The following is a 27293-nucleotide window of genomic DNA, read 5'->3' on the forward strand; positions in this document are numbered from 1 at the left end:
AATTAAGGTCAAAATCCCTGTTCAACCCTCTGGGAATAAGAGTATCCAATTGGTATATCCATCTCATCTCTTGTTGTTGAAGGATTTTTTCTCTATTAGTCCCATTGCGCTGAACAGGGTTGTGTTGTATAATCTGCCAGCGTAGCTGGCTTACACTATGGCCTTTTTCTAAAAAATGTTTGGATAGAGGTGCCTCCAAATTCTTTTTCCTTATGTTTGACCTGTGTTGACTCAGTCTGTATTTTACTTTCTGTGTGGTCTCTCCTAAGTAATACATGGAACATGGGCATTTTATGAGATAGACTACATAGCTAGTATCACAAGTGTGAAATCCCCTAATGTCATAACGTCTGCCATTGTGTGGATGATAGAAGTTTGGACCTTTTATGACTGAATTGCAACTGACACATCCCAGGCAGGGGTAACAGCCATTTCTTTTTGCTTGCATGTATGTTTGTGTATCCCTTCTCTCTGATCCCACATCGCTTCTTATAAGGTGGTCTCGGATGTTTTTTACCCTCCTATATGCCATTAAAGGGTAATCCCTGAACTGTTCAATACTGGGGTTACAATCCTTAAGTATATGCCAATGCTTTTTTATAGCTTTTGCTACAGCTTGGCTATGTGAGCTATATTGTGACACAAATACTAGTCTGTCTTGTTTTTTGGTTTTTTCTTTGAATGCCCTAGGTGTAGTGATATCATTAATTGTTTGACTCAACAGTTGTGTAGGGTATCCTCTTTGTTTAAATTTATTTGACATTTCCAACAGCCTTTTATTCTTAACTTCTGGTGTGTTTACTATTCTCTGTACCCTTAATTATTGACTCTTGGGTAATGAGTTAATAAGGCCTTTTGGATGGAAGCTGTTATATTCCAACAAGGTGTTCCTGTCAGTCTCTTTAGAAAAGATATCTATGTCGAGTCTATTCTGTCCTTTAGTAATCTTAGTGTCAAGAAATGTTATACTCTCTTCACTGTATGTCAAGGAAAATTGTAAGCCTCTTACCATAGTATTGAGTTCTCTTGTGAAATCTTCTAGTTCTCCAATGCTGCCCCACCACACGCCAAACACATCATCTATGTAGCGCCACCATACTGTTCCGTACTGTCTAAATAGATGATTTTCATATACTTGGCGCTCCTCAAACTCATTCATGTAGAGGTTGGCGTATGATGGGGCAACATTGGAGCCCATGGCTGTCCCCTTTACCTGTATGTACCAGTCATCCTGGAAAAGGAAGAAATTCCAGTATAATACCAGACGCAACAGATCTTCCAAAAAACAACATTGTGTTTGTGAATAACCACCACTGACCATCAGCACCTTTCTTATAATTGCAATGCCTGTTTCATGGCTGATAGAGGTATATAAACTCTTAACATCCATTGTGTAAAGTATATATCTATCAGACTGCAATTCTAAAGATTTTATTTTATCCAAAAAATGACCTGTATCTTTCAGATAACTGGCCATTTTTACCACTTCTGGTTGCAGCAATTTATCTAGATAAATTGCTATATTGGTATATACTGAACCTACACATGAAACAATAGGCCTGCCTGGTGGTCTAGTGGGGTCTTTATGAATTTTAGGGACCGTATAAAAAATGGGTATTTTTGGGTCCTCTACCTGCAAATAATCAGCTAATTTCTTATCAATTATTAGCTGGTTTTCAGCCCGTTTCACAATGTGGTTGATTTCTTTTTGTATTGCACCAAGGGGGTTGCTAGATATTTTCCTATAAGTGGAGGTGTCACACCAGAAGTTAAGAATAAAAGGCTGTTGGGAATGTCAAATAAATTTAAACAAAGAGGATACCCTACACAACTGTTGAGTCAAACAATTAAAGATATCACTACACCTAGGGCATTCAAAGAAAAAACCAAAAAACAAGACAGACTAGTATTTGTGTCACAACATAGCTCACATAGCCAAGCTGTAGCAAAAGCTATAAAAAAAGCATTGGCATATACTTAAGGATTGTAACCCCAGTATTGAACAGTTCAGGGATTACCCTTTAATGGCATATAGGAGGGTAAAAAACATCCGAGACCACCTTATAAGAAGCGATGTGGGATCAGAGAGAAGGGATACAAAAACATACATGCAAGCAAAAAGAAATGGCTGTTACCCCTGCCTGGGATGTGTCAGTTGCAATTCAGTCATAAAAGGTCCAAACTTCTATCATCCACACAATGGCAGACGTTATGACATTAGGGGATTTCACACTTGTGATACTAGCTATGTAGTCTATCTCATAAAATGCCCATGTTCCATGTATTACTTAGGAGAGACCACACAGAAAGTAAAAGACAGACTGAGTCAACACAGGTCAAACATAAGGAAAAATAATTTGGAGGCACCTCTATCCAAACATTTTTTAGAAAAAGGCCATAGTGTAAGCCAGCTACGCTGGCAGATTATACAACACATCCCTGTTCAGCGCAATGGGACTAATAGAGAAAAAATCCTTCAACAACAAGAGATGAGATGGATATACCAATTGGATACTCTTATTCCCAGAGGGTTGAACAGGGATTTTGACCTTAATTGTTTCTCTTAAAGTATAAAAATTCCCTAAAGTATAAGTTAAAAACTTTAAACTTATTATCACTCAAAGTATAACTGTATGCGAAAAAAAGTTTACTATAAAAAGTTTCAATATGATAAGTTGCAAACAACAAGGGTATTTTACCTATGCGTTTACATTATTGAGATTACATTATAATAAGACATTGAAAACTGGAAAGTTAGCATAATTATGTTAAATATCAATATAAGTATGTACAATAATGGTAAAACTATTTATACATTAATCATTGCCATATGTAATCTGTTTAGTCAGGTACATTTTGTTTTTAACATTTTGTATACACATTGCATTGGATAACCACTAGGGGGTGTAAAACTACCAAAATTGAAGCCGGTTGGCGCCAAAGGAAGATATAAATTGTTTGAAACAATGTGATACAATCAGCATGACTAAGTGGGTTCACCACGAAACGTTGCTGCTTTTAATGTAACCTCTAATAAAAAGTATTGATATTCAAGATACTGGTGCTGGTGTTACTACGAGTGCATAATTATCACAGAGGCTATTGCAGCTACCTCCCACACCGTGCACCACCTTTACACAAAGTGCTGTATTCATCTACCATTGCAAAATGTAAAGTTTTAGGGCGCGATCCGATATAGATCGCAGTTTGCGGCGCAAGCGAGGGAACCGGCGTCGCCCGCAGTTTCAGCTCGCAACTCGAGCTATCCCATATATGGCGCCGTCAGATGCTAACGTGCCGTAAGTCTGACAAACCAGCGATGTCCAGAAATCTGCGCAAGTACAAATTTCTGGCGTCGCCAGTGACTTGCGCCACGTTAGAAACTGCCGGCGCCTATAAAACCTGACTAAAGTCTAAAACACCCGCACTGTCTAACACGCCTCCCTAACATAGCCCGCACTGTCTAACACGCCTCCCTAACATAGCCCGACACGTCTAACCCTCTATCCGCTATCCCCCCTCACTAGCCTAACAATAAAAAAGCTATTAACCCCTAAACCGCCGCTCCTGTACCCCGCCGCAACCTAATAAAGTTATTAACCCCTAAACCGCCGCTCCCGTACCCCGCCGCCAGCTATATTATATCTATAACCCCCTAAAGTGAGCCCCTAACACCGCCGCCATCTATATTAAAATTATTAACCCCTAATGTAAGCCCCTTACACCGCCACCATCTCTATTAAAATGATTAACCCCTAATTTAATCTACCTACCCCGCCGCCAGCTATATTATCTATATTAACCCTAAGTATATTATAGTTAATATAGGTATTACATTATATATATTAACTATATTAACCCTAATTATATTAGGGTTAATATAGTTACTATAGTATTTATATTAACTATATTAACTCTATCTAACCCTAACACCCCTAACTAAATTTATATTAAATTAATCTAATTCATATTATAAACTAAAATATTCCTATTTAAATCTAAATACATACCTATAAAATAAACCCTAAGATAGCTACAATATAATTAATAATTACATTGTAGCTATGTTAGGGTTAATATTTATTTTACAGGTAAATTGTTAATTATTTTAACTAGGTATAATAGATATTAAATAGTTATTAACTATTTAATATCTACCTAGTTAAAATAATTACCCAATTACCTGTAAAATAAATCCTAACCTAAGTTATAAATACACCTACACTATCAATAAATTTAATAAACTACAAACATCTATCTAAAAATACAATTAAATTAACTAAACTAAATTACAAAAAAAAACAAACACTAAATTACAAAAAATAAAAAAAAGATTACAAGATTTTTAAGCTAATTACACCTATTCTAAGCCCCCTAATAAAATAATAAACCCCCAAAATAAAAAAAATTCCCTGCCCTATTCTAAATTAAACAAATTTCAAAGCTCTTTACCTTACCAGCCCTTAAAAGGGCCTTTTGTGGGGCATGCCCCAAAGAATTCAGCTCTTTTGCATACAACAAATACAATCCCCCCCATTACAACCCACCACCCACATACCCCTATTCTAAAACCACCCAAACCCCCCTTAAAAAAGCCTAACACTACCCCCCTGAAGATCTCCCTACCTTGTCTTCACCACACCGGGCCGAACTCCTGATCCGATCCGGGCGATGTCTTCCTCCAAGCGGCAAAGAAGAATTCTTCCTCCGGCGACGTCTTCCTCCAAGCGGCAGCAAAGTCTTCATTCTTCCGGCGGCATCTTCAATCTTCTTTCTTCGCTCCGCCGCCGCGGAGCATCCATCCCGGCCGACTGCTGTACTACGAATTAGGTACCTTTAAATGACGTCATCCAAAATGGCGTCCGCCGAATTCCGATTGGCTGATAGGATTCTATCAGCCAATCGGAATTAAGTTAGAAAAATCTGATTGGCTGATTCAATCAGCCAATCAGATTCAAGTTCAATCCGATTGGCTGATCCAATCAGCCAATCAGATTGAGCTCGCATTCTATTGGCTGATCGGAACAGCCAATAGAATGCGAGCTCAATCTGATTGGCTGATTGGATCAGCCAATCGGATTGAACTTGAATCTGATTGGCTGATTCAATCAGCCAATCAGATTTTTCTAACTTAATTCCGATTGGCTGATAGAATCCTATCAGCCAATCGGAATTCGGCGGACGCCATCTTGGATGACGTCATTTAAAGGTACCTCATTCGTAGTACAGCAGTCGGCCGGGATGGATGCTCCGCGGCGGCGGAGCGAAGAAAGAAGATTGAAGATGCCGCCGGAAGAATGAAGACTTTGCTGCCGCTTGGAGGAAGACGTCGCCGGAGGAAGAATTCTTCTTTGCCGCTTGGAGGAAGACATCGCCGGAGGAAGAATTCTTCTTTGCCGCTTGGAGGAAGACATCGCCCGGATCGGATCAGGAGTTCGGCCCGGTGTGGTGAAGACAAGGTAGGGAGATCTTCAGGGGGGTAGTGTTAGGCTTTTTTAAGGGGGGTTCTGGTGGTTTTAGAATAGGGGTATGTGGGTGGTGGGTTGTAATGGGGGGGGGATTGTATTTGTTGTATGCAAAAGAGCTGAATTCTTTGGGGCATGCCCCACAAAAGGCCCTTTTAAGGGCTGGTAAGGTAAAGAGCTTTGAAATTTGTTTAATTTAGAATAGGGCAGGGAATTTTTTTTATTTTGGGGGTTTATTATTTTATTAGGGGGCTTAGAATAGGTGTAATTAGCTTAAAAATCTTGTAATCTTTTTTTAATTTTTTGTAATTTAGTTTAGTTAATTTAATTGTATTTTTAGATAGATGTTTGTAGTTTATTAAATTTATTGATAGTGTAGGTGTATTTATAACTTAGGTTAGGATTTATTTTACAGGTAATTGGGTAATAATTTTAACTAGGTAGATATTAAATAGTTAATAACTATTTAATATCTATTATACCTAGTTAAAATAATTAACAATTTACCTGTAAAATAAATATTAACCCTAACATAGCTACAATGTAATTATTAATTATATTGTAGCTATATTAGGGTTTATTTTATAGGTAAGTATTTAGATTTAAATAGGAATATTTTAGTTTATAAATGAATTAGATTAATTTAATATAAATTTAGTTAGGGTTAGATAGAGTTAATATAGTTAATATAAATACTATAGTAACTATATTAACTATATTAACCCTAATATAATTAGGGTTAATATAGTTAATATATATAATGTAATACCTATATTAACTATAATATACTTAGGGTTAATATAGATAATATAGCTGGCGGCGGGGTAGGTAGATTAAATTAGGGGTTAATCATTTTAATAGAGATGGCGGCGGTGTAAGGGGCTTACATTAGGGGTTAATAATATTAATATAGCTGGCGGCGGTATAGGGGGATTAGATTAGGGGTTAATAATTTTTATATAGGTGGCGGCGGTGTAAGGGGTCAGATTAGGGGATAGATAAGGTAGATGGCGGCGGTTTTAGGTGCTCACAGTAGGGGGTTAGTTGATGTAGATGGCGGCGGGGTCCTGGAGCGGCGGTTTAGGGATTAATAACTTTATTAGGGATTTCGGGGGGGGATCGCGGTTGACAGGTAGATAGACATTGCGCATGCGTTAGGTGTTAGGTTTATTTTCTAGTTAGTTTAGGGAGTTACGGGGCTCCAATAGTCAGCGTAAGGCTTCTTACGGCTGCTTTTTGTGGCGAGGTGAAAATGGAGTAAGTTTTCTCCATTTTCGCCACGTAAGTCCTTACGCTGCATATTGGATACCAAACTGCGCTGGTTTGGTATACCTGCCTATGGCCCAAAAAACTACGGGAGACGGCAGAAATATACGCGCGTAACTTCTAGGTTACGCCGTATATAGGATACCAAATCAGCGTAAATATTGGCGTCGCCGGCTTTTGCGGGCGACGATTTATATCGGATCGACCCCTTAGTCTGAAGCTTATACTTGTAAAACTCAGTATGTGGATTTTTTTAAAATATAGGAAACAATTATTGATTTTTTTTATCCGATTAGTCGATTAATCGAAAACATTATCGGTTGATTAATCGATTATGAAAATAATCGTTAGTTGCAGCCATACTTGGGAGTTTGTATTTTTTAAACATAGACTGCACTCTGGGCAGGCTTATCGCCTAGTTTAATAATAAAAATAAATTGGAAAGTTGTTTAAAATTGCATGCTCTATCTAAATCATGGATGCTACCAAATGTTGCCATTACTTTTAGATCAAGGCCTAACTAGTCCGTTCAGACAAATAATGTTCTTAGACCTTACAAAGGAATCACCCATTTACTGTATTATTTTTCAAAACTTTTTCTACTATTGTTTAATCAAAAGTGCCAAGACTTTTGCGTACAACTACAAACCAAACGTGCAAGACCATTCATTTGAAAGAGGGTGTGCTCCACTTTATACATATAATATGGTAGATATAAACATGAAATTACAATTATTAAACTCACTATCTAACAGATAAAAAGTTAGGAAAGGTTAGATGTGCAGCTGCCTCTTAAAAATAAATTGGGATCCACATAAATCCAATTACTGGAAATATCAGTCTCCAATTATGAAAACTTTTAACCCACATGGCAGATGTAAACATGGCTATTAACTAGTTTGAAACCAAGACTAGGATGAAACTGTGCATTTTCCTGTCAAAGACAATACTTCACACATGAAACTGCATTTAATATAGTAGTGTTTTCATTCAGTTAGCTTTCAGATAACTCTCTACATAGTACATGGTCAATTAAAGGGACAGGAAACCCCAACATTTTTCGTTCCTGAATTGGATATAACATTCAATTTTAAACAACGTTCCAATTTACTTCTGTTATCAGATTTGCTTCATTATCTTGTTATCCTTTGCTAAAGGAACAGCATTGCATTACTTGCAGCTAGCTGAACACAGCTAGTTAGCCAATCACAAGAAACATGTGTGCAGGCACCAATCAGCAGCTAGCTCCCTCTAGTGTAAGATATGTGCATATTTTTTTTTAACTAGGGATACCAAGAGAACTAAGCACATTTGAATTTTAAAAGTGTCTTAAAATGACATGTTCTATGAAATTTTGACTTTCATATCCCTTTAGAAATGGAGAATACTTACTGTATTGCTCAGTCTACCAACAAAATATACACACACACGACCCTTTAATGCATGTGTATGTGCATGCATGTTAAAGGGACAGTCTAGGCCAAAATAAACTTTCATGATTCAGATAGAGCATGTAATTTTAAACAATTTTCCAATTTACTTTTATCACCAATTTTGCTTTGTTCTCTTGGTATTCTTGGTTGAAAGCTTAACCTAGGAGGTTCATATGCTAATTTCTTAGACCTTGAAGCCCACCTCTTTCAGATTGCATTTTAAAAGTTGTTCACTACTAGAGGGTGTTAGTTCACATATTTCATATAGATAACACTGTGCTCGTGCACGTGAAGTTATCTGGGAACAGGCACTGATTGGCTAGACTGCAAGTCTGTCAAAAGAACTGAAAAAAGGGGCAGTTTGCAGAGGCTTAGAGACAAGATAATCACAGAGGTTAAAAGTATATTAATATAACTGTGTTGGTTTTGCAAAACTGGGAAATGGGAATAAAGGGATTATCTATCTTTTGAAACAATAAAAATTCTGGTGTAGACTGTCCCTTTAACCCCTTAATGACCACAGCACTTTTCCATTTTCTGTCCATTTGGGACCAAGGCTATTTTTACATTTTTGCGGTGTTTGTGTTTAGCTGTAATTTTCCTCTTACTCATTTACTGTACCCACACATATTATATACCGTTTTTCTCGCCATTAAATGGACTTTCCAAAGATACCATTATTTTCATCATATCTTATAATTTACTTTAAAAAAAATTATAAAATATGGGAAAAAAAATGGAAAAAAACACACTTTTTCTAACTTTGACCCCCAAAATCTGTTATACATCTGCAACCACCAAAAAACACCCATGCTAAATAGTTTCTAAATTTTTGTCCTGAGTTTAGAAATACCCAATGTTTACATGTTCTTTGCTTTTTTTGTAAGTTATAGGGCCATAAATACAAGTAGCACTTTGCTATTTCCAAACCATTTTTTTTTCAAGATTAGCGCTAGTTACATTAGAACACTAATATCTTTCAGGAATCCCTGAATATCTATTGACATGTATATATTTTTTTTTAGTAAACATCCCAAAGTATTGATCTAGGCCAATTTTGGTATATTTCATGCCACCATTTCACCGCCAAATGCGATCAAATACAAAAAATCGTTCACTTTTTCACAAATTTTTTCACAAACTTTTGGTTTCTCACTGAAATTATTTACAAACAGCTTGTGCAATTATGGCATAAATGATTGTAAATTTTTCTTTGGGATCCCCTTTGTTCAGAAATAGCAGACATATATGGCTTTGGTGTTGCTTTTTGGTAATTAGAAGGATGCTAAATGCCACTGTGCACCACACGTGTATTATGCCCAGCAGTAAAGGAGTTAATTAGGGAGCATGTAGGGAGCTTTTTGGGGTAATTTTAGCTTTAGTTTAGTGTAGTAGACAACCCCAAGTAATGATCTAGGCCCATTTTGGTATATTTCATGCCACCATTTCACCGCCAATTGCGATCAAATTAAAAAAAAAGTTAAATTTTTCACAATTTTAGGTTTCTGACTGAAATCATTTACAAACAGCTTGTGCAATTATGGCACAAATTGTTCTAAATGCTTCTCTGGGATCCCCTTTGTTCAGAAATAGCAGACATATATGGCTTTGGCGTTGCTTTTTGGTACTTAGAAGGCCGCTAAATGCCGCTGCGCATCACACGTGTATTATAGCTAGCAGTGAAGGGGTTAATTAGGAAGTTTGTAGGGAGCTTGCAGGGTTAATTTTAGCTTTAGTGTAGAGATCAGCCTCCCACCTGACACATCAGACCCCCTGATCCCTCCCAAACAGCTCCCTTCCCTCCCCCACCCCACAATTGTCCCCGCCATCTTAAGTACTGGCAGCAACTCTGCCAGTACTAAAATAAAATATATATTTAGGCTTTTTTTTTTTTTTAAAGCATATTTACATATGCTGCTGTGTAGGAGCCCCCCTTAGCCCCCAACCTGGCTGATCCCCCACCAAACAGCTGTCTAACCCTCCCCCTCTGCCTTAATGGCCGCCATCTTGGGTACTGGCAGCTGTCTGCCAGTACCCAGTTTATAAAAAAAACAGTTGCTTTTTTATTTTTTCCCCATTTTCTGTAGTGTAGCTCCCCTACCCACCAAAGAACAAACCCCCACCCCCTCCTAGATACCTTTGACTGTTGTTTTTTTTTTAAATAAAAAGCTTTGCACTGAAACTTAAAGCAGTCTTTTCTGTAGTGTAGCGGTTCCCACCCGCTCCCGCCCCGTGCACGCGCCCGCCCGCCGCCCGGCGTGCACGCGCGCGCGCCTGTGCGCGCCCCCATCGCCCCCGCCCCCGATCCCGCCCCCCTCTACATTACCCGGCCCATCGATGGCCGCCCACCCGCCTCCCAAGTCAGCTCCCACCCACCAACGTTACCGGCCACCGATGTCCGGTGCAGAGAGGGCCACAGAGTGGCTCTCTCTGCACCGGATGGCCATTTAAGGTTATTGCAGGATGCCTCCATATCGAGGCATCACTGCAATAACCGGAAAGCAGCTGGAAGCGAGCAGGATCGCTTCCAGCTGCTTTCCACACCGAGGACGTGCAGGGTACGTTCTCAGGCATTAACTGCCTTTTTTCTGAGGACGTACCCTGCACGTCCTCGGTCGTTAAGGGGTTAACTTGGTTACTTACCGACTATCATAAATGCATTATCATTAGTGGTTTGAATGTGTTATTGTTTTTGCAGCAGCAGCAGCAATTTCATGTAAAATGTCATTGGATGCCCCTGTGTATTTGTGTAGCAACATTAGTGTTGCATTTACATGGAGAGACATACATGTTTGATTTTTATTATTGCGTTAATAAGAGTTTATTTGGCTTGAAAGAACCCAGGAATCTGGCAGGAATGACTATTGAAATTCTAGATCTGGCTTCTACATGCATAATATTTAATAGAAATATATATAAGAAAAAAATTCCCTGGGTTATAAAAAGTGTATATTTATTTATATTTTGTATGCTTTTTAAGTTTCAATTAAATGTGTGATCCCTTAGAGTCATATATATTGTGAAACACTGGTAGGGTATGTATAGAAGTGCATAAAGAAGTCAGCAGTGTATATATAGTTTAAACAGGTTTTCTTTGTAAAACGTCTTGATATTTTAAAATACGAGGCCAGAGTTCCAGTCATCTTTTAGCATGGATACAGGTGTTCACCTCAAATGACCTTTTACCCAACAGTGTAGTATTTGTTAAAATTAAAATCAGCTGATTTAGTTCCCCATTTTATTTTATTATTATTGTTTTCGGAAAGATCACATTTTCTGTTCATCTTTGATGTTTCTATAAAATGTAAATACTGTTCTTTGTGGTTTTTTTCTAAAAATATCATCAACAACAACTATATGAAACATCATTTTACACAAAAATGTAAACTATTGTTTTTATATGTAATATCTAGTGAGATACTATCATTTTATTTAACAGAAAAAATGCAGTTTCTTAAAAGCAGATGTACTGTCACACTAATATTTAAGCATATCATCTTAGCTTATTATTTTACCTCTTATAAAACAGTAATTTTGAATGTCACATTGCAATACATATTTGCAAAAACTTCCTGAAGTTTAAGCATTTTTTATACTTTATCATTATTTTTTTATTTTATTGTGTACTCATCCTAGCATATGATTAGAGGTAGTTCTAATTAGGATAACTTAAGTACTTTTATTTTAGAAAGAATGGCACTTACCTAATTCATGATAAAAGTAAGTCTCTTATACATAACATTTATAGATTTTCAGGTGAGTTCATTCAAAGTGGAATATCTTTGTTGTATTTACTTTTTTAAATTTCATTTACATAGAAAAATGTAATCAGTAAAATATATACATATTTATTTTATTACCATTCATATATATATTTACATTAGATGCATAAAATATTTCCTAAGAGACTTTATTGTATATATTTGTTAAATTGTCTAACATAACAAGATTTTTCCTAAATCTACATAGATGTTTTGTTTCATGTGATGTCAATAAGATCCAATAGAAATTGTTTGTGTTTCTTCATCTGTTTCATTCTGAATGGCTACAGTTTGTATTGTTTTCAAGGAAATTATTTATTTTATTTGTACATTTAGCTAAAAAACATTGTTTTTTTTATTTTGGCTTTATACTTTTTAATAGATACAAGAGGAATTCATTATGATTGTCTGTATTAATATGTAGTTTAACTACAAAATATCATTCAGACTGTATATATGTGTTATAGTTAAAGAGACAGTGAATTCAAAATTAAACTTTCATGATTCGGATAGAGCATGCAATTTTAAACAACTTTTAAATTTACTTCTGCTATCAAATTTGCGTTGTCCTCTTGATATCCTTCATTGATGAGTAAAACTAGGTAGGCTCATTAGAGCTCAGGAGTGTGCACGTGTCTTTAGTACTCTATGGCAGCAGTGTTTTGCAACATTATTTGTAGCTTTGTTATACAATGTTGCAAAACACTGCTGCCATAGAGTACTAAAGACACGTGCACACTCCTGAGCCCTAATGAGCCTACCTTATGAGCCTACCTGGTTTTACTCTTCAATACCAAGAGAGCGAAGCAAATTTGATGACAGAAGTATATTGGAAATTTGTTTAAAATGACACGCTCTGTCTTAATCATGAAAGTTTTAATTTTGACTTTACTGTCCCTTTAAACCAATATATATATATTAGTATTCCGATTTCTGCTGAATTGATTACATGGAGGATGTAAAGAGTTGAAAGAGGGGAAAAACAACGAAGAATTGAGAAAAGCATAAAATATAATGTTTTGTGACATTGTGCTCTATAATTGTCAACATTAAAAATACCAAGATAAAGTCACACTATTCAGCAGCAATAGTACCGAAATTCCTGCTGAACAAACATTGCTGAAATAATTGCTTGTTTATTGATTTTTTTATTTTATTTTTAATTTGGACAAAAAGTAACAATGTGCAGTAAACACAGTAGATATAATGTAAAAATGATCTGTTGTTTCATATTCAAGTAATTATGTGTTTATTTGAATAATTTCACTCCAATACATTTTTTATTCTCAAAAAGCAATGTTATATACCCTCCTGCACTACCAATTAAAGTCTGGTAAGATATTTCACATCAGTTTTATATTGTGCAAAGCATCTTTCTACCTATTATTTTCTAAGTTGTGGTTTAATCTCTACACATTTATAAACACACCAAGATAACAGATAATGATACTGTTTTGTCTATTGATTTTTCATAACAAAATATATGAACAAAGCCAATTGTACACTTTGGTTGAATTTTCCGTTTATTGACCTTGCAAGTGTTTGTTATAGAATAAGACACAGCTGATATGTCAGGTTTTTTGCCCATGCGCACAGTTAAATAAAATAGATCTTATGGGGAAAATAAAAAGTCTTACCTTGACTTTTTTGGTTAAATGGTAGGAATGGTGGTGGTCCTTTCACACTGGAACGCCTTTCAGGGTAATAGCCAGATGCATAGATAAAATTTGGAGAAACCAGAAGCAAAAGGATGCTTGTCTGTAAATGCATATTCCCAAGCCGTTTCTGCATAGGAAACAAAATTATAGCTCACTGCTAATCTTCAAAATGATTTTGACTTCAATATACCTTATTCTACTGTTACGGTTTTTGCATTTATTGCATCTGTATTTTGTAGAAATATCTGCCTTATATCCTTTGCACTGTACATAATGAATTTATCCAAGCAAATGTTGCTAATTTTGTTAAAATCATTGTCTCGCTTTGTGGTACCAAAATCGAAGCTCTTTGAACAAGTAAGACTAAATCAAGCATCAAGAGAAAAAAAATAGTCTATTTTTGTTCTGTAGTTTCAGCACTGAACAGACCAATAACTGACAGTTCCCTCCAGCATGTTTTATAAGTCCTGACTCAAGTAAAAGAAGCTAAAGGAAAATATATACACACACACACACATACTTACAACTATAAAATTACCTAACCTTGCTGTTCTATTTAAATGGTTCAAGAAGTATTTGCTGCCTTTTAGGTTTGTTTCCAAAGAATGAATGAAAACAGAAGTTCTTGGCCTTTTTTTACTTTGCAATAGACCATGTCACAGCCTTGTTCTACCCTGGTACCCGGTAGATTAGGGGGGAAAATCCTACAGGTCTCATGAAAAATGCATCATGACGAATTAGTTTGGTCTTAGACTGTAGTACATTTATTTATACAGTTTATCCACATTAAGTTGTCCAGAACTCAAACCCCTCCCTCCAAGTCTGAAGGACTAATTATAAAGCAAATTATCTGATGCAGACATGCAAGATCAGGTTCATTCTTTCAAAATGTTGTGCTATTGTATAGTTAGTCTCAAATTAAATTAGTATTATTCATATGCAGATTTGTTAGAAGCACTTGTCATATGTTCACAGACACATCCACATTTAAAACAACCAATCTACGGATGTAAGTTATTTTAAAATAATATGTTAATATAGTTAATTTAACGTATGTTCTTAAATCCAAAGGTGTTGGAGTCATCATGTGTAATGGAGATAGCTAAATATCTTTGTACAAGTTTTAAAAAGCTGTACAGCATGTATGTAATGTTTCTTGTATCTCCTTAAATTTACATTTTTTAATTTAATTATAGCATAGTATTAAGATTTTTAAACTTCCTACCTATGGTTATGCACATTGTATAATTATTAACAAAATCATTTTCTCATATATATTTTTCCATGACATTTTCATTTACATATTTAATTGTGTAAAAGTTATTTTACATATTTGCTCATTCATTGTATATTTTCTTTGATACCAAAATGTTTGCACAGGTCACACAAAATGACACATATGTTTGCACAGGTCACACAGAATGACACATATGTTTGCACAGGTCACACAGAATGACACATATGTTTGCACAGGTCACACAAAATGACACATGTTTGCACAGGTCACACAAAATGACACATATGTTTGCACAGGTCACACAAAATGACACATATGTTTGCACAGGTCACACAAAATGACACATATGTTTGCACAGGTCACACAGAATGACACATATGTTTGCACAGGTCACACAAAATGACACATGTTTGCACAGGTCACACAAAATGACACATATGTTTGCACAGGTCACACAAAATGACACATGTTTGCACAGGTCACACAAAATGACACATATGTTTGCACAGGTCACACAGAATGACACATATGTTTGCACAGGTCACACAGAATGACACATATGTTTGCACAGGTCACACAAAATGACACATATGTTTGCACAGGTCACACAGAATGACACATATGTTTGCACAGGTCACACAAAATGACACATATGTTTGCACAGGTCACACAAAATGACACATACGTTTGCACAGGTCACACAAAATGACACATATGTTTGCACAGGTCACACAAAATGACACATATGTTTGCACAGGTCACACAAAATGACACATACGTTTGCACAGGTCACACAAAATGACACATATGTTTGCACAGGTCACACAAAATTACACATATGTTTGCACAGGTCACACAAAATGACACATGTTTGGACAAAATCGACAGTTCTGATTGCTGTTAAACAATGCAAAATATTAAAGGACCAGTAAATACAGTAGATTTGCATAATCAACACATTCATGATAAAAAAGACAATGCAATAGAGCACTTAGGGGTAGATTTATTAAGCAGCGGATGCTGCTTTCTACCTGTGATGTTTCCGGCTCGCTGGAAACTTAAAGGGACACTGAACCTAATTTTTTTCTTTCGTTATTAAGATAGAGCATGCAATTTTAAGCAACTTTCTAATTTACTCCTTTTATCAATTTTTCTTCGTATTCTTGCTAACTTTATTTGCATCTAAGTTATTTTTTGGTTCAGACCCTGGATAGCACTTGTTTATTAGTCAGTTAAATCAATCCACCAATCAGCAAGAACAACTCAGGTTGTTCGCCAAAAATGGGCCGGCATCTAAACTTGCATTCTTGCATTTCAAATAAAGATACCAAGAGAATGAAGAAAATGTGATAATAGGAGTAAATTAGAAAGTTGCTTAAAATTGCACGCTCTATCTGAATCACAAAAGAAAAAATTTGGGTTCAGTGTCCCTTTAAGTTAAGAAGTAGCGGTCATAAGGCCGCTGCTCCTTTACTCGTCTGCCACCTTTTAGGTGACGGACTGTAATCATCCCAATCCGATAGGGATGATTGACACCCTCTGCTAGTGGCCGATTGTCTGCAAATGTGCAGGGGGCGGCATTGCTCAAGCATTTCACCAAAAATACATGTGCAATGTTAAATGCCGGCAGCGTATGCAACAGCGAATCATGTCCGCCTACCATTTGATAAATCGGCCCCTTCTTCAATTGAGTAGTAGATTTTTTGCTTAGAAATTTCAAAGTAATGTCTATTTCCACTCCCCTTGTATCATGTAACAGCCATCAGCCGATAACAAATGCATATACGTATACTCTGTAACTTCTTGCACATGCTCAGTAGGATATGGTGACTCAAATAGGGTAAGTATAAAAAGACTGTTCACATTTTGTTAATGGAAGTAAATTGGAAAGTTGTATAAAATTACATGCTCTATCTGAATCATGAAAGTTTAATTGTGACTTGAGTGTCCCTTTAAGTAGTGTTCGCTTTGTTAGCTATTTTTCATCCCTTGTAAGAAAAGTGATATACCTAGACACTTATCTTTACACTCCTGCCCACAATATTCTTACTTAAGAATCCCAAAGATCTGGCAGTGTAAAGCTATTAATACAATGGACAATGATATTAAATAAATAGAGGAAATGGTAAATGGAACCTACTTGTTAAAATAACATATGCTGCATATACGACAAATTATTCTTCCTGCTGACACTTGCAAGTTATCCTAATTAGTTTCTTTAGCATTTAGTTACATTTAACCAATTTAAACCTCATTCAAATTACCGGAAATATCCCATTTATTAAAGCAACATGGACAGATGTTGTGTGACTAGACTGTAACTAGCAAAATGTACATTGGCTTTGTTAGCCTTGACAGTGATTTCTGTGCTTTATATCTCAACCTTTTATACGAGAACGATTTTGCATTTATTGGGCCAAAACTTGTTTGTTTTTTTTGTTTGTTTTTTAATTTCTTTTTGTGACCCTTTTCCCCATATTTTGCTTTTTCAGTTTGGCTAAATACAGATAATCAGCAAAAAAATGTGTAGGTTTCTGATCACATGGAAATGACATTGTTTGACAGTAATGGCAATATATAACTCATATAAAGAAGACATGTCTTATTGTCAGAGACAATGAAAACCCTCTGACCATTTAAAAGGAAAGGGGAAGATGCAGTAATATCACTAAGCAGTTCAACCAGAATTTAGTCTATCAGGGAAAGCTATTGCAATGCTTGGTCCCCAGCTTGAATAAATGAGCTACATCATATATTCAGAGACAAGCTTATCACCCTGTTGCAGTTTTGACCCTCTCAGTCGTTCACTATAATATAAAGTTTTTGGGGGGCACAATGTTATGAGAAATCTAGTGAATAGTAAACGGGTATACATATTAACCCAAGGGGTTTCCTGGAGACCTTAAAATATAACATACAGATGTGAATAATGAGCAGAACCATGCAGATGTTTTAAGTATCCCCAGTAGTAGAATAGATTGTAGGAAGTCTGCACATAAGAATGGAACATAATGTATTGTTAATATATGTGGGCTCCATTCATTACAATCAGTGTGAATTTGTTCATTAGTACATGGGGCTCGATTTATCAAGCCCTTGGCCTCACTATGACTGCAGATTCTCACAAGAGAACCTGCAGTCTGTATTTATCAAGCAGTGGTCATCAGATCGCTGCTTCCTAGCATCTTCTCCACCTCTTAGGTGGAGAATTTCAATCTCCCTGGTCTTGTCCGACTGGTAAAATTGACAGCTTCTGCCCATGCATGATTGGCTGTGCGTGGGCAGGGGGCGGTGTTGCACGTGATCTCAAAATAGCGCTTGCGTGCAATGCTGAATACCGCCAACGGATTGCTGCCCGCCAGAGGCAGGCTGGGGCGGACAGGGACACTTCTGTATAGCCGCTTGGGTATTTATTTATTTTAATCAATTTCAAAACACTTAGAATCAATAAAGAGTAGGGCTGCAACAACTAATCGGTAAGTTTGATCATAAAAATATTTGTCAACAAATCTCTATCAGTTAGGTGGTCAGCGATTAGTTGGTCAGTTGCACAGCACCAGCTGCTTTAATCTGATGATCTACTGCAACTAAGATTGTGCAAAAAAACCCTGAATTTATTTATTTAATCTATTTTCTATCCGATTAATCGGACAATAATCATCCGATTCATCGGATAGAAAAAAAAATTAATAAATAAAAATGTTTGCACAATACCATGTGCAGGAGTTCATCGAATTGAAGCAGCTGGTGCTGTGCAATTAACCAACTAATCGCTGACCACCTAATTGATAATGAGATTCTTTGACTACTATTTTTATGATCAATCTTACCGATTAGTTGTTGCAGCCCTAATAAAGAGATGACAATTTAATTAGAAAAAAACTGTTTGAATTAGAAAACAATATAACAAACCAAACAGAAACAGCTGTATTGCAGGCTTTGCAAGTAGGTTAGGGAAGAAAAAGATGTGGACAAAGCAAAAATAAGATATGTCATTTCATTTAATTAAATATTGATTATAAATACGGTTTTATTTTTATTACGTTTCATTTTATATTTTTTTAATTTAAACCCTCAAACACTTTATTGCATTGCAAAGGAATTATGATTATTTTGAACTGGCCTCTATGTTACCACTTAACTTTGTTATTATTGATCAATCAATTTGCAACATAGAGAAGAAGGGGAAAAAAATGAAAAGTAGTGTTAATCCCATGGTTGTTGGAAAAGCCTGTAAAACAGTAATTCTTTATTCATACCCAGATATTTTAGGCAGTTCATTATAGGTCATGTTGTTTTGTAGTGCACAAGGTATATATATTGGGCTAGATTCATAGACCCTCATGAGGTTGACAAAGGGCCTAGTTGTAAAAACGCCAGCACTTACAACAAGAACTTATTGCTTATATAGCTGCAAAAACTACATAACACACTTGAAACTCGATTCATCTAAATTTCGATTAGTGAAGAATATTCACATGTCTGTTTTTTATACAAAATTAGTCTCATCAGATAGAATAAGATGTGTCTCAAAAACCTTGCAGACAGAACAAGGGGCTAACCATGAGTTTTCTGGCTGCGTGATCTGGATTTTTCACCTAAACTAACCTGAAGCATGCAGAATTCATAGACTATATTGCCCTTCTGAAGTATCTTGTCTCACGGTCGCGTCTCAGTTTTTCAAAGATTTTGAGATTGTCTTGTTTTTTTATTTCTTCTTCCTTTTTCTTTTATGTTTTTAAAGTAATCTGTTACTCATATGTTAGACTGGACTTTTTTTTTATAGAGGGAGTATTATATATATTATATTATTATACTTTATTTATAAAGTGCCAACATATTCCGCAGCGCTGTCCATGGGTACAATTCACTTAAATAAAGTAATGATATAAAACTTGTAAGAGACAAGACAACATTTTACAAACACATACAGGAAGAGTTAAGGGCCCTATTCCCGTGGGAACTTACAATCTAGAATCTATATATATGTGTGTGTGTGTATATATATATATATATATATATATATATATATATATATATACTGTATATCAGAAAAATATAGTAGTTTGAATTAAAAAACACCATTTAGGATAACCAAACTTTTTTTGGGTGTGAAATTGTGTATTTAATATAACTAGTTTATCCTTACAAACATCACAATAGGGTATTTCTCTTAATCTTTTTATCCAAATTAGGAAAATTGTCTCGCCAATAGTAGTAAAGTAAATGAACCACCAACTTTTATTACATACTTTAATTCGGTGTATATATGTATTACAATTGAGTTTGCCAAGACTTCTTTAAATAAAATGTAAATCAGGCAGCAGTTGTTGCAATTTATTGTTTTCATATCTACCTAACTAGCTCTCGAGCAGCAATACATTTGCTAGTATTCATACTGCTGCCTTTACTATGTAAGAGACTGCATAACAAAAGGAACCAAATTGGATAAGAAGGTTGCTGCCAAACCAGCTTAGTCACAAAAGGCAAAAGATTTAAGCCAGCTGAGGCAACCAGACAGAGACCTGCAGCCAAGTCTGGAGCGACAGGCAGCTTAAGCAGCTGACAAAGTTTTGACCAAGCCAATATGGCCTTAGGAAAGAATTCCAGCACATCAATTCCAGAGTAAACGGTAGAAAATAGATTGATTATGTCAAGGAGGTGTATACAAGAACTGGCCAAAAACTTTGGAACAAAAGGTCAGAGAAACACCTAGTGATCTGTAAGCTCTTTAAGAAATCACTGTCATACTGAGATTTGGAACTCGCCATGTATGTATAGTTTTCCTCCATTAGCTGCAAGCGTGTGCTGGCACAGATGTAATATCATGTCTTACTGCAAGTTCCATAAAATAGTTTCAGAGATGGAAGTCGCCAACCACGATTATTTGGATAGGTTATTCTTCTTTTGTTTAGGAAGTAATGCATCCATGGAGCTCCAGTAAAGTGACATATTGTTTTTATTAAAATTTGTTTTAAAGTCAAGCACAGCATAACTACTGATTTTGTACATTTTCACAAGAATAAGCTTAATGAGGAAATGCATTGAGAGTATATACTATAGTGGGATTAGGCCACTCACTTAAGTGAGATATATGTATGGTATTTATAGTATGGCTAGGTAATTCTAATAATAAAAGATACTTTCTTTGATTGTGGGCCAGATTTTGAGTTGAGCGCAAAATATCGCTTATACTAAATCAATATTTGTGCTCAACTGAGTAATACATGTAAGGTGCAATTGCACTGAAGCATTGCGCTCTTAAAAGTGCGCTCCCATAGGCTCCAGTGGAAGCCTCGTTCTAATGCCGAAATAGCGAAGGGAAGGAGGTAAGTTGTGCAGTGATGGGCAGTAAATGTAAATATATGTGTATGTGAATATATATAAATATATATATATATATATATATATATATATATATATATATATATATATATAGAACACACAGTTCCCACAGACCACAATGTAAAGGCACTTTTTAGTGCCGTTTTGTTTCTAACACCCCACACCCGCCAAATTTAGCCCTCATAACTGCTTATTGCAGTCATTGTATTAAAAAAATAAAGATGCTACTATCTTTATTTCTTAGAGGGACACTAAACCCACATTTTTTCTTTAATGATTCAGATAGAGCATGCAATTTTAAGCAACTTAGTAAATTACTCCTATTATCAATCTTTCTTTGTTCTCTTGCTATCTTTATTTGAAAAGCAGAAATGTAAGCATAGGAGCCGGCCCATTTTTGGTTCAGCACCTGGGTATCACTTGCTGATTTGCTTGCTACATTTAGCCACCAATTAGCAAGCACTACCCAGGTGCTGAACAAATAATAGACCAGCTCCTAAGCAAACATTCCAGCATTTTTAAATAAAGATACCAAGAGAATGAAGACAATTTTATAATAGAAGTAAATGAGTAAGTTGCTTAAAATTGCATGCTCTATCTGAATCATGAAAGAAAAAATTTGGGTTTAGTATCCCTTTAATAAGGAACATTAAGCTTTATTTTGGGGGCATTTAGGGGACATTTATAAAATTAACCAGACATCTGAACTCTGGTTAATTTTTATCAGCACTAATTGCTACTGTGAGGTCGGGGTAGCAATAACCAGCCACTTCTAATGTGGCGCTCCACTTGTAATCTGTAGGTTTTGCCTTAAATAGACTGAAGATAGAATAATGGGAAAATGGGGATATAGATAACCCTTAGCAGAGGTAAATCAAAATAATTTTCTAATGCTAAATCAGAGATTCCATGTCCTGAAGATATACAGTATATATATATATATATATATATATATATATATATATATATATATATATATATATATTTATATATCCTATACTATAAAAGGCCAAGTGTGTTTGTCCGAAGCTGTCATGCGCAGTAGAGACAGCACGAGGACAAACACACTTGGCCTTACAGTCCCTACCTGATCTGCGGTGCGAGCAGAAGTGGGCATGGGCGAGCATGAAGGGGGCGTGGCCGAGCATGAAGGTCCATGAAGGCAGTGTGGCCGAGCGTGAAGGGCCGTGACGGGGGCGGGGCCGGGCGGGCCCGTGAAAGGCCGTGCAGACTGAGAGCTCAAAACAGCTCAAAAGAGGAGAGAGGGGGTAGGGAAAACATAAGAAAGGTGAGAGAGAGATCAAGAGGGGAGAGAGAGATCAAGAGGGGAGATAAAGAGAGCACATGAGAGGGAGAGAGACAGCAAAAGAGAGAGAGAGCAAAATAAATGGGAGAGAGAGATAAAAGAGGGGAGAAAGAGAGAGAGGGGAGGGAAAGAGAGAGAGGGGAGGGAAAGAGAGAGAGAGGGGGGAGAGAGAGAGGGGGGGAAAGAGAGGGGGGAGAGAGAGAGGGGGAGAGAGAGAGGGGGAAAAAGAGAGAGGGAGGAGGGGGAGAGAGAGAGAGGGGGAGAGAGAGAAGAGAGAAAGGAGAGAGAGAGAGGGGAGGGAGAGAGAGAGGGGGGAGAGAGAGAGAGAGGGGAAAGAGAGAGAGAGGGGGAAGAGAGAGGGGGGGAGGGAGAGAGAGGGGGGGAGAGAGAGAGAGGGGGAAAGAGAGAGAGAGGGGGGAGAGAGGAGAGATAGAGGAGAGAGAGATAGAGGGGAGAGAGAGAGAAAGAGGGGAGAGAGAGAGGGAGTGTGCATCTGTTATGTGTAGGTGCAGTCATGTTATTTTCCTATTCAGTTAAAGTGAAGGTCAAGTTACAAGCACAGCCTCACGGCATTGCATAGACTTATCAAAACGAGCAGGAGTTTAAGTCATGATTTTTTTTAAATCTATTTATTTTCTTTTATTTTTACCTTTAAACTGCTCCGCCTATAAGCGCAGCACTCCCGTCCGCCATCTTGTCTAATTGATTGACAAAATGACGTATCCTAAACCAACTAATCCTTGTTTCACCCCGGGGCATTCAGCCCCTTCGCGTAAACATCACGGCCCTGATTATTAACCCTCTTAACTGGTAACATTAAGGAACTGCCTCTTTTTCTTTTTTATTACGATTTTAATGGTTACCAATAAAGAGTGATTTTAATCCTTTGTATATACTTCACACCCTTCCCCCCTTTTTGTATATCAATTGTGTTTAATTCAGCACAGTGGAGTTCTATATCCCTGAACGGTGCAGTATATTAGAATGAAGTCAAGTTTGAGTTGTTAAGATCATGTTTAATAAAATTTAGTTTGGAGATGGATCTCCTTGTGCAAAGTATTCTTAAATTAATCTGGAAAAAAATGACCTAGTGATATAAAGCATCAAAAATGCAAATTAAATTTTTAACAAACATGCATGAAAAAATCTAACCATAAATATTTTCAGTTCTGGATTTTCATAACTTTTATTTAGAATTTTATGTTGATCAGCTGAAACCGTTATCATGATCTATGAAAGAGAAAATTATTTAAGTATGAGATAGATTTTGTTTACAGTGGTCTTAGCCAATTCAATTTTGCTTCATCCAGACAAGATACTTTTTTCAGTCTTGCGTTCCAGAGACTTTATCTGGCATGACCAAACCAAAACAACAGACACAATGACTGAATGTTGAGTATTACAAATCAGCCTAGTTTGGATGTAGAAACCTAAGAATTAAAAGAACTAAGGAATGGCTAGAATTAGTTGACTGCATTGGTTTAATCACAACAATGTATAATTTGCATATAGAGTTTATGTACCCATTTTAACAATGCCTATAATGAAGCAAGTGTCTATATATATATATATATATATATATATATATATATATATATATATATATATGATCCACAAAGAGAACCAAAGTAAGCGCTTCATAGCCCAAAGTTGATAAATAAAAAGATATATTTATTAGGACATCTAAAAACAAAGAGTGTCCAAAAAAGGACAAATTGTTATCCAGGTTAGAGTTGCAGGCACACAGAGCAGACCTGCTCTGTGTGCCTGCAACTCTAACCTGGATAACCATTTGTCCTTTTTGGACACTCTTTGTTTTTAGATGTCCTAATAAATATATCTTTTTATTTATCAACTTTGGGCTATGAAGCGCTTACTTTGGTTCTCTTTGTGGATCATGGATTTTACTTTCTGGCGTGTGAAACAGACACGCTGAACCAACAGCTGCCATAGCCTGTGAGTAAGGGATTCAAATATCCCGCCCTCCCCTCTCATAGAGCCTTTACCTACTGTGAACAGAGGATTATTTGTGCGCTCCGCAGGTTATCGTTGGACATATATATGTGTGTGTGTGTGTATTTTTATTTTAGAAAATTAAGGTTACATTATTTTTTATGTTTTATTTTTCCTGGTACTCAATATGGTGGTAGGGTTTTTTTTATTCTCATAAATAAAACAGTTGAATAGTTTTGGTTGAAAATGTGTTTACAGATATATCTAAGTACCTATGTAATGTTTTTTTTTTAAATGGTATGAAGCAGAGTAGTAGTTTTTAAGATATTTATTAAAAAAGAAAAATAGTCTCATTCACATCAGAACTGATTACAATTATTACGTGCTCCATGATGATGTCATGTGTGATTTTCTTAGCCCTGTATTAAAAATGGCCTTTTGAGTTAAGGGCGCTTAGCTTGTGGTTGAAAGATGTTACTGTTCTAGTGGATTGGGTCACTAAGGTTTTGCTTCTAAAAAACTCATATATTCTTATTAAAGGACATTAAACTGAAAATGTAATATTCCTATAAAATGTTTGATCAAGGAAAATATACACTCATATATTTTGACTGCTTTTACTGTTAGAAACCTCTGAAAAAGTGCCTTCATCATAGGAAAGTCAAAATTAAACTTGCATGATTCAGATAGGAGTTAAACACACAGGTATGTGCATGCAATAGTGCAGTAATAAAATGATTTAACATATTAATTCTATCTGAATCATGAAAGTTTAATTTTGACCCCATAGGCCTTTTAAAACTGTCCCTAATTGCCCACAGCATGAATGTGCATTCTACCATATTATTCAAGTATGGTGAAAAGGCCATGAATAGGCATTACACCATTGTAGGGTATGACTTTTTCACTATGTTTTCCTCTGCTACTCTCAAGCAAATGTGCTTGTCTTGCAAGGAGGATGTTACATTCCAAGAGAATATAGTATCCATCACTAATCCGGGAGTCAGTTAAGGGAAATATACGTGTTAGTTATGAGAACACTTTCTTTGATAAATGTGAGACACCTAAATATAAGGTTTAAATGTTAGAATTTGGTAGAGGGGGGAGAGAGTCGGTGGGTAACATCTTGAAGAAATCTCATATATAGCATCTGTGCAATTTGCTGCCTTTTTCCACGGAATACATAACCTCTCCAGTGGGCTGTTGTGATTACCTGTCTGCTGCTTGCCAGTGTGCTATTAATGCCTTATCTGAAACCCGAAGTAATTCATTTATGGGTTAATTACTGCTTTAGGTTACTGTACTGTAATCATTGTTAGCATTGTATTGTGATACATTTATAAGCTAATTACTGCTTTTTTCTATAGTAAGAACTAGTTAGTGCCTCCTCTACTAGTATTTAAGTATGTTCATAAGACTATGAATGTGCATTCCACCATACTATTTAAGTATGTTCATAAGACCATGAATGTGCATTACAGCATACTAGTATTCAAGTATGCTCATAAGACTATGAATGTGCATTCCACCATACTATTTAAGTATGTTCATAAATACATGAATGTGCATACCACTATACTATTCAAAAAGTTTCTAGAATTGCATAACTGTACTGCTCTTGATTTGCAATGTCTTGTCAATTGTGTTAACAACATGACAATATTAAATAATTGTATAACATTTGCTGGTATATGTTATGTCCTGGCAGGTTTAAATTTCCAAATTGTCTCCAAATACTTCCTAACTTGACTGTAGATGAACAGAAGCCTGTAGATAGAAAGGGGAATATATAGGGGAGGGAAGGAGACTAAAGCACTCCTGGAAGCTTCCACCTACTGCTGGGGCACGGTGCCAACGGACTCATTTTAAATTGATGGGGAAATAGGCCTCTCTAATAGAATGAATAATATTGTTCTTTACTGCTGCTCTTTATTAACGTGTCAGCATATTTTAGAAACAAATTGCTTCTTTATATGCTCATAATATAGTAACAATTATGTTTGTAGGATTCTATACCTCTGGAGAAGTGCAGAGGGCATCTCCTACATATCCTCGAAATCCAAACAAAATTCAGCTTTATTAGCCATCTGATTTACTATAAAATAAAACCATGCAGCTTTGTACATGCAGGTCTTAGCCCTTACTTACATCATTTTATGTTTAAGTGTAGGGATGAGATTGCAAAATAAACACTGGTGTGGAGTACAAGTTTATGTAAACTCAAAATGACTAATAATAAAAAGGGTCTACGGGATCAACACACATTCAGAAAATAAACTTCGTGTAAACTGGTTGTTAAACAGTGCATCTGTAAGATCTGGTACTGGGTTTCAGCAATTCATTAGAGATATTACCTGTACTCCTTAATGTAATAGTATAAACGATTGAAAGTGATTGATTTGCGGGTGCTACCTTTCCTTATGTTTGTACAGCTAAGAATAGCTTACAGGATGTGGCTCTTTCACACATGGGATAGAGCACCGAGGCTTAAGGGATGCTTAAGTGGGTGGCCGTTCATACACATTCTATGACTAATTAAGGAAACGGCCCACACACAAGCAGCAAAGAATCTCTTGTTAGAAGTGAGAAGACCACCCAGTGACGTGTTCATGTACTATACAGTGCAAATGTATGGTTAATATTACATTTTGTGTTGTATGTGCACTTATTTTTTTGCCTGCTGATATCACTACAGTTGTACAGTTGCCTGCTTTTGATGCACTTTAAAATTATGTAAAGAAATCAAGAGTAAAACAAATGACATGCACTTCACATGGTCTCTCTCTATCTCTCAATCTCTCACTCTCTCTCTCATATATATAAATATATTACGAGTGGACGCGAGCGATATCAAGTTCTCAGGATTGTG

At 36.2% G+C, this 27293-nt stretch overlaps 2 protein-coding genes across 2 annotated transcripts in view; one reads left to right on the forward strand and one right to left on the reverse strand.

Annotated features, from left to right (window-relative positions):
- The window catches only part of COL10A1 (collagen type X alpha 1 chain), a 54092-nt gene extending 40394 nt beyond the window's left edge, over positions 1–13698 (reverse strand). Inside the window, exon 1 of the mRNA XM_053710878.1 lies at positions 13563–13698. Within this exon, the coding sequence (XP_053566853.1) occupies positions 13563–13695 (133 nt within the window). The 5' untranslated portion in view covers positions 13696–13698. The remainder of the gene's footprint in view (positions 1–13562) is intronic.
- Positions 1–27293, forward strand: part of NT5DC1 (5'-nucleotidase domain containing 1) — a 729055-nt gene that overhangs the window by 149413 nt on the left and 552349 nt on the right. The window lies entirely within an intron of this gene.

Source organism: Bombina bombina, chromosome 4 (genome assembly GCF_027579735.1).
Source record: "Bombina bombina isolate aBomBom1 chromosome 4, aBomBom1.pri, whole genome shotgun sequence".
In the NCBI taxonomy this organism is placed as follows: Eukaryota; Metazoa; Chordata; class Amphibia; order Anura; family Bombinatoridae; genus Bombina; species Bombina bombina.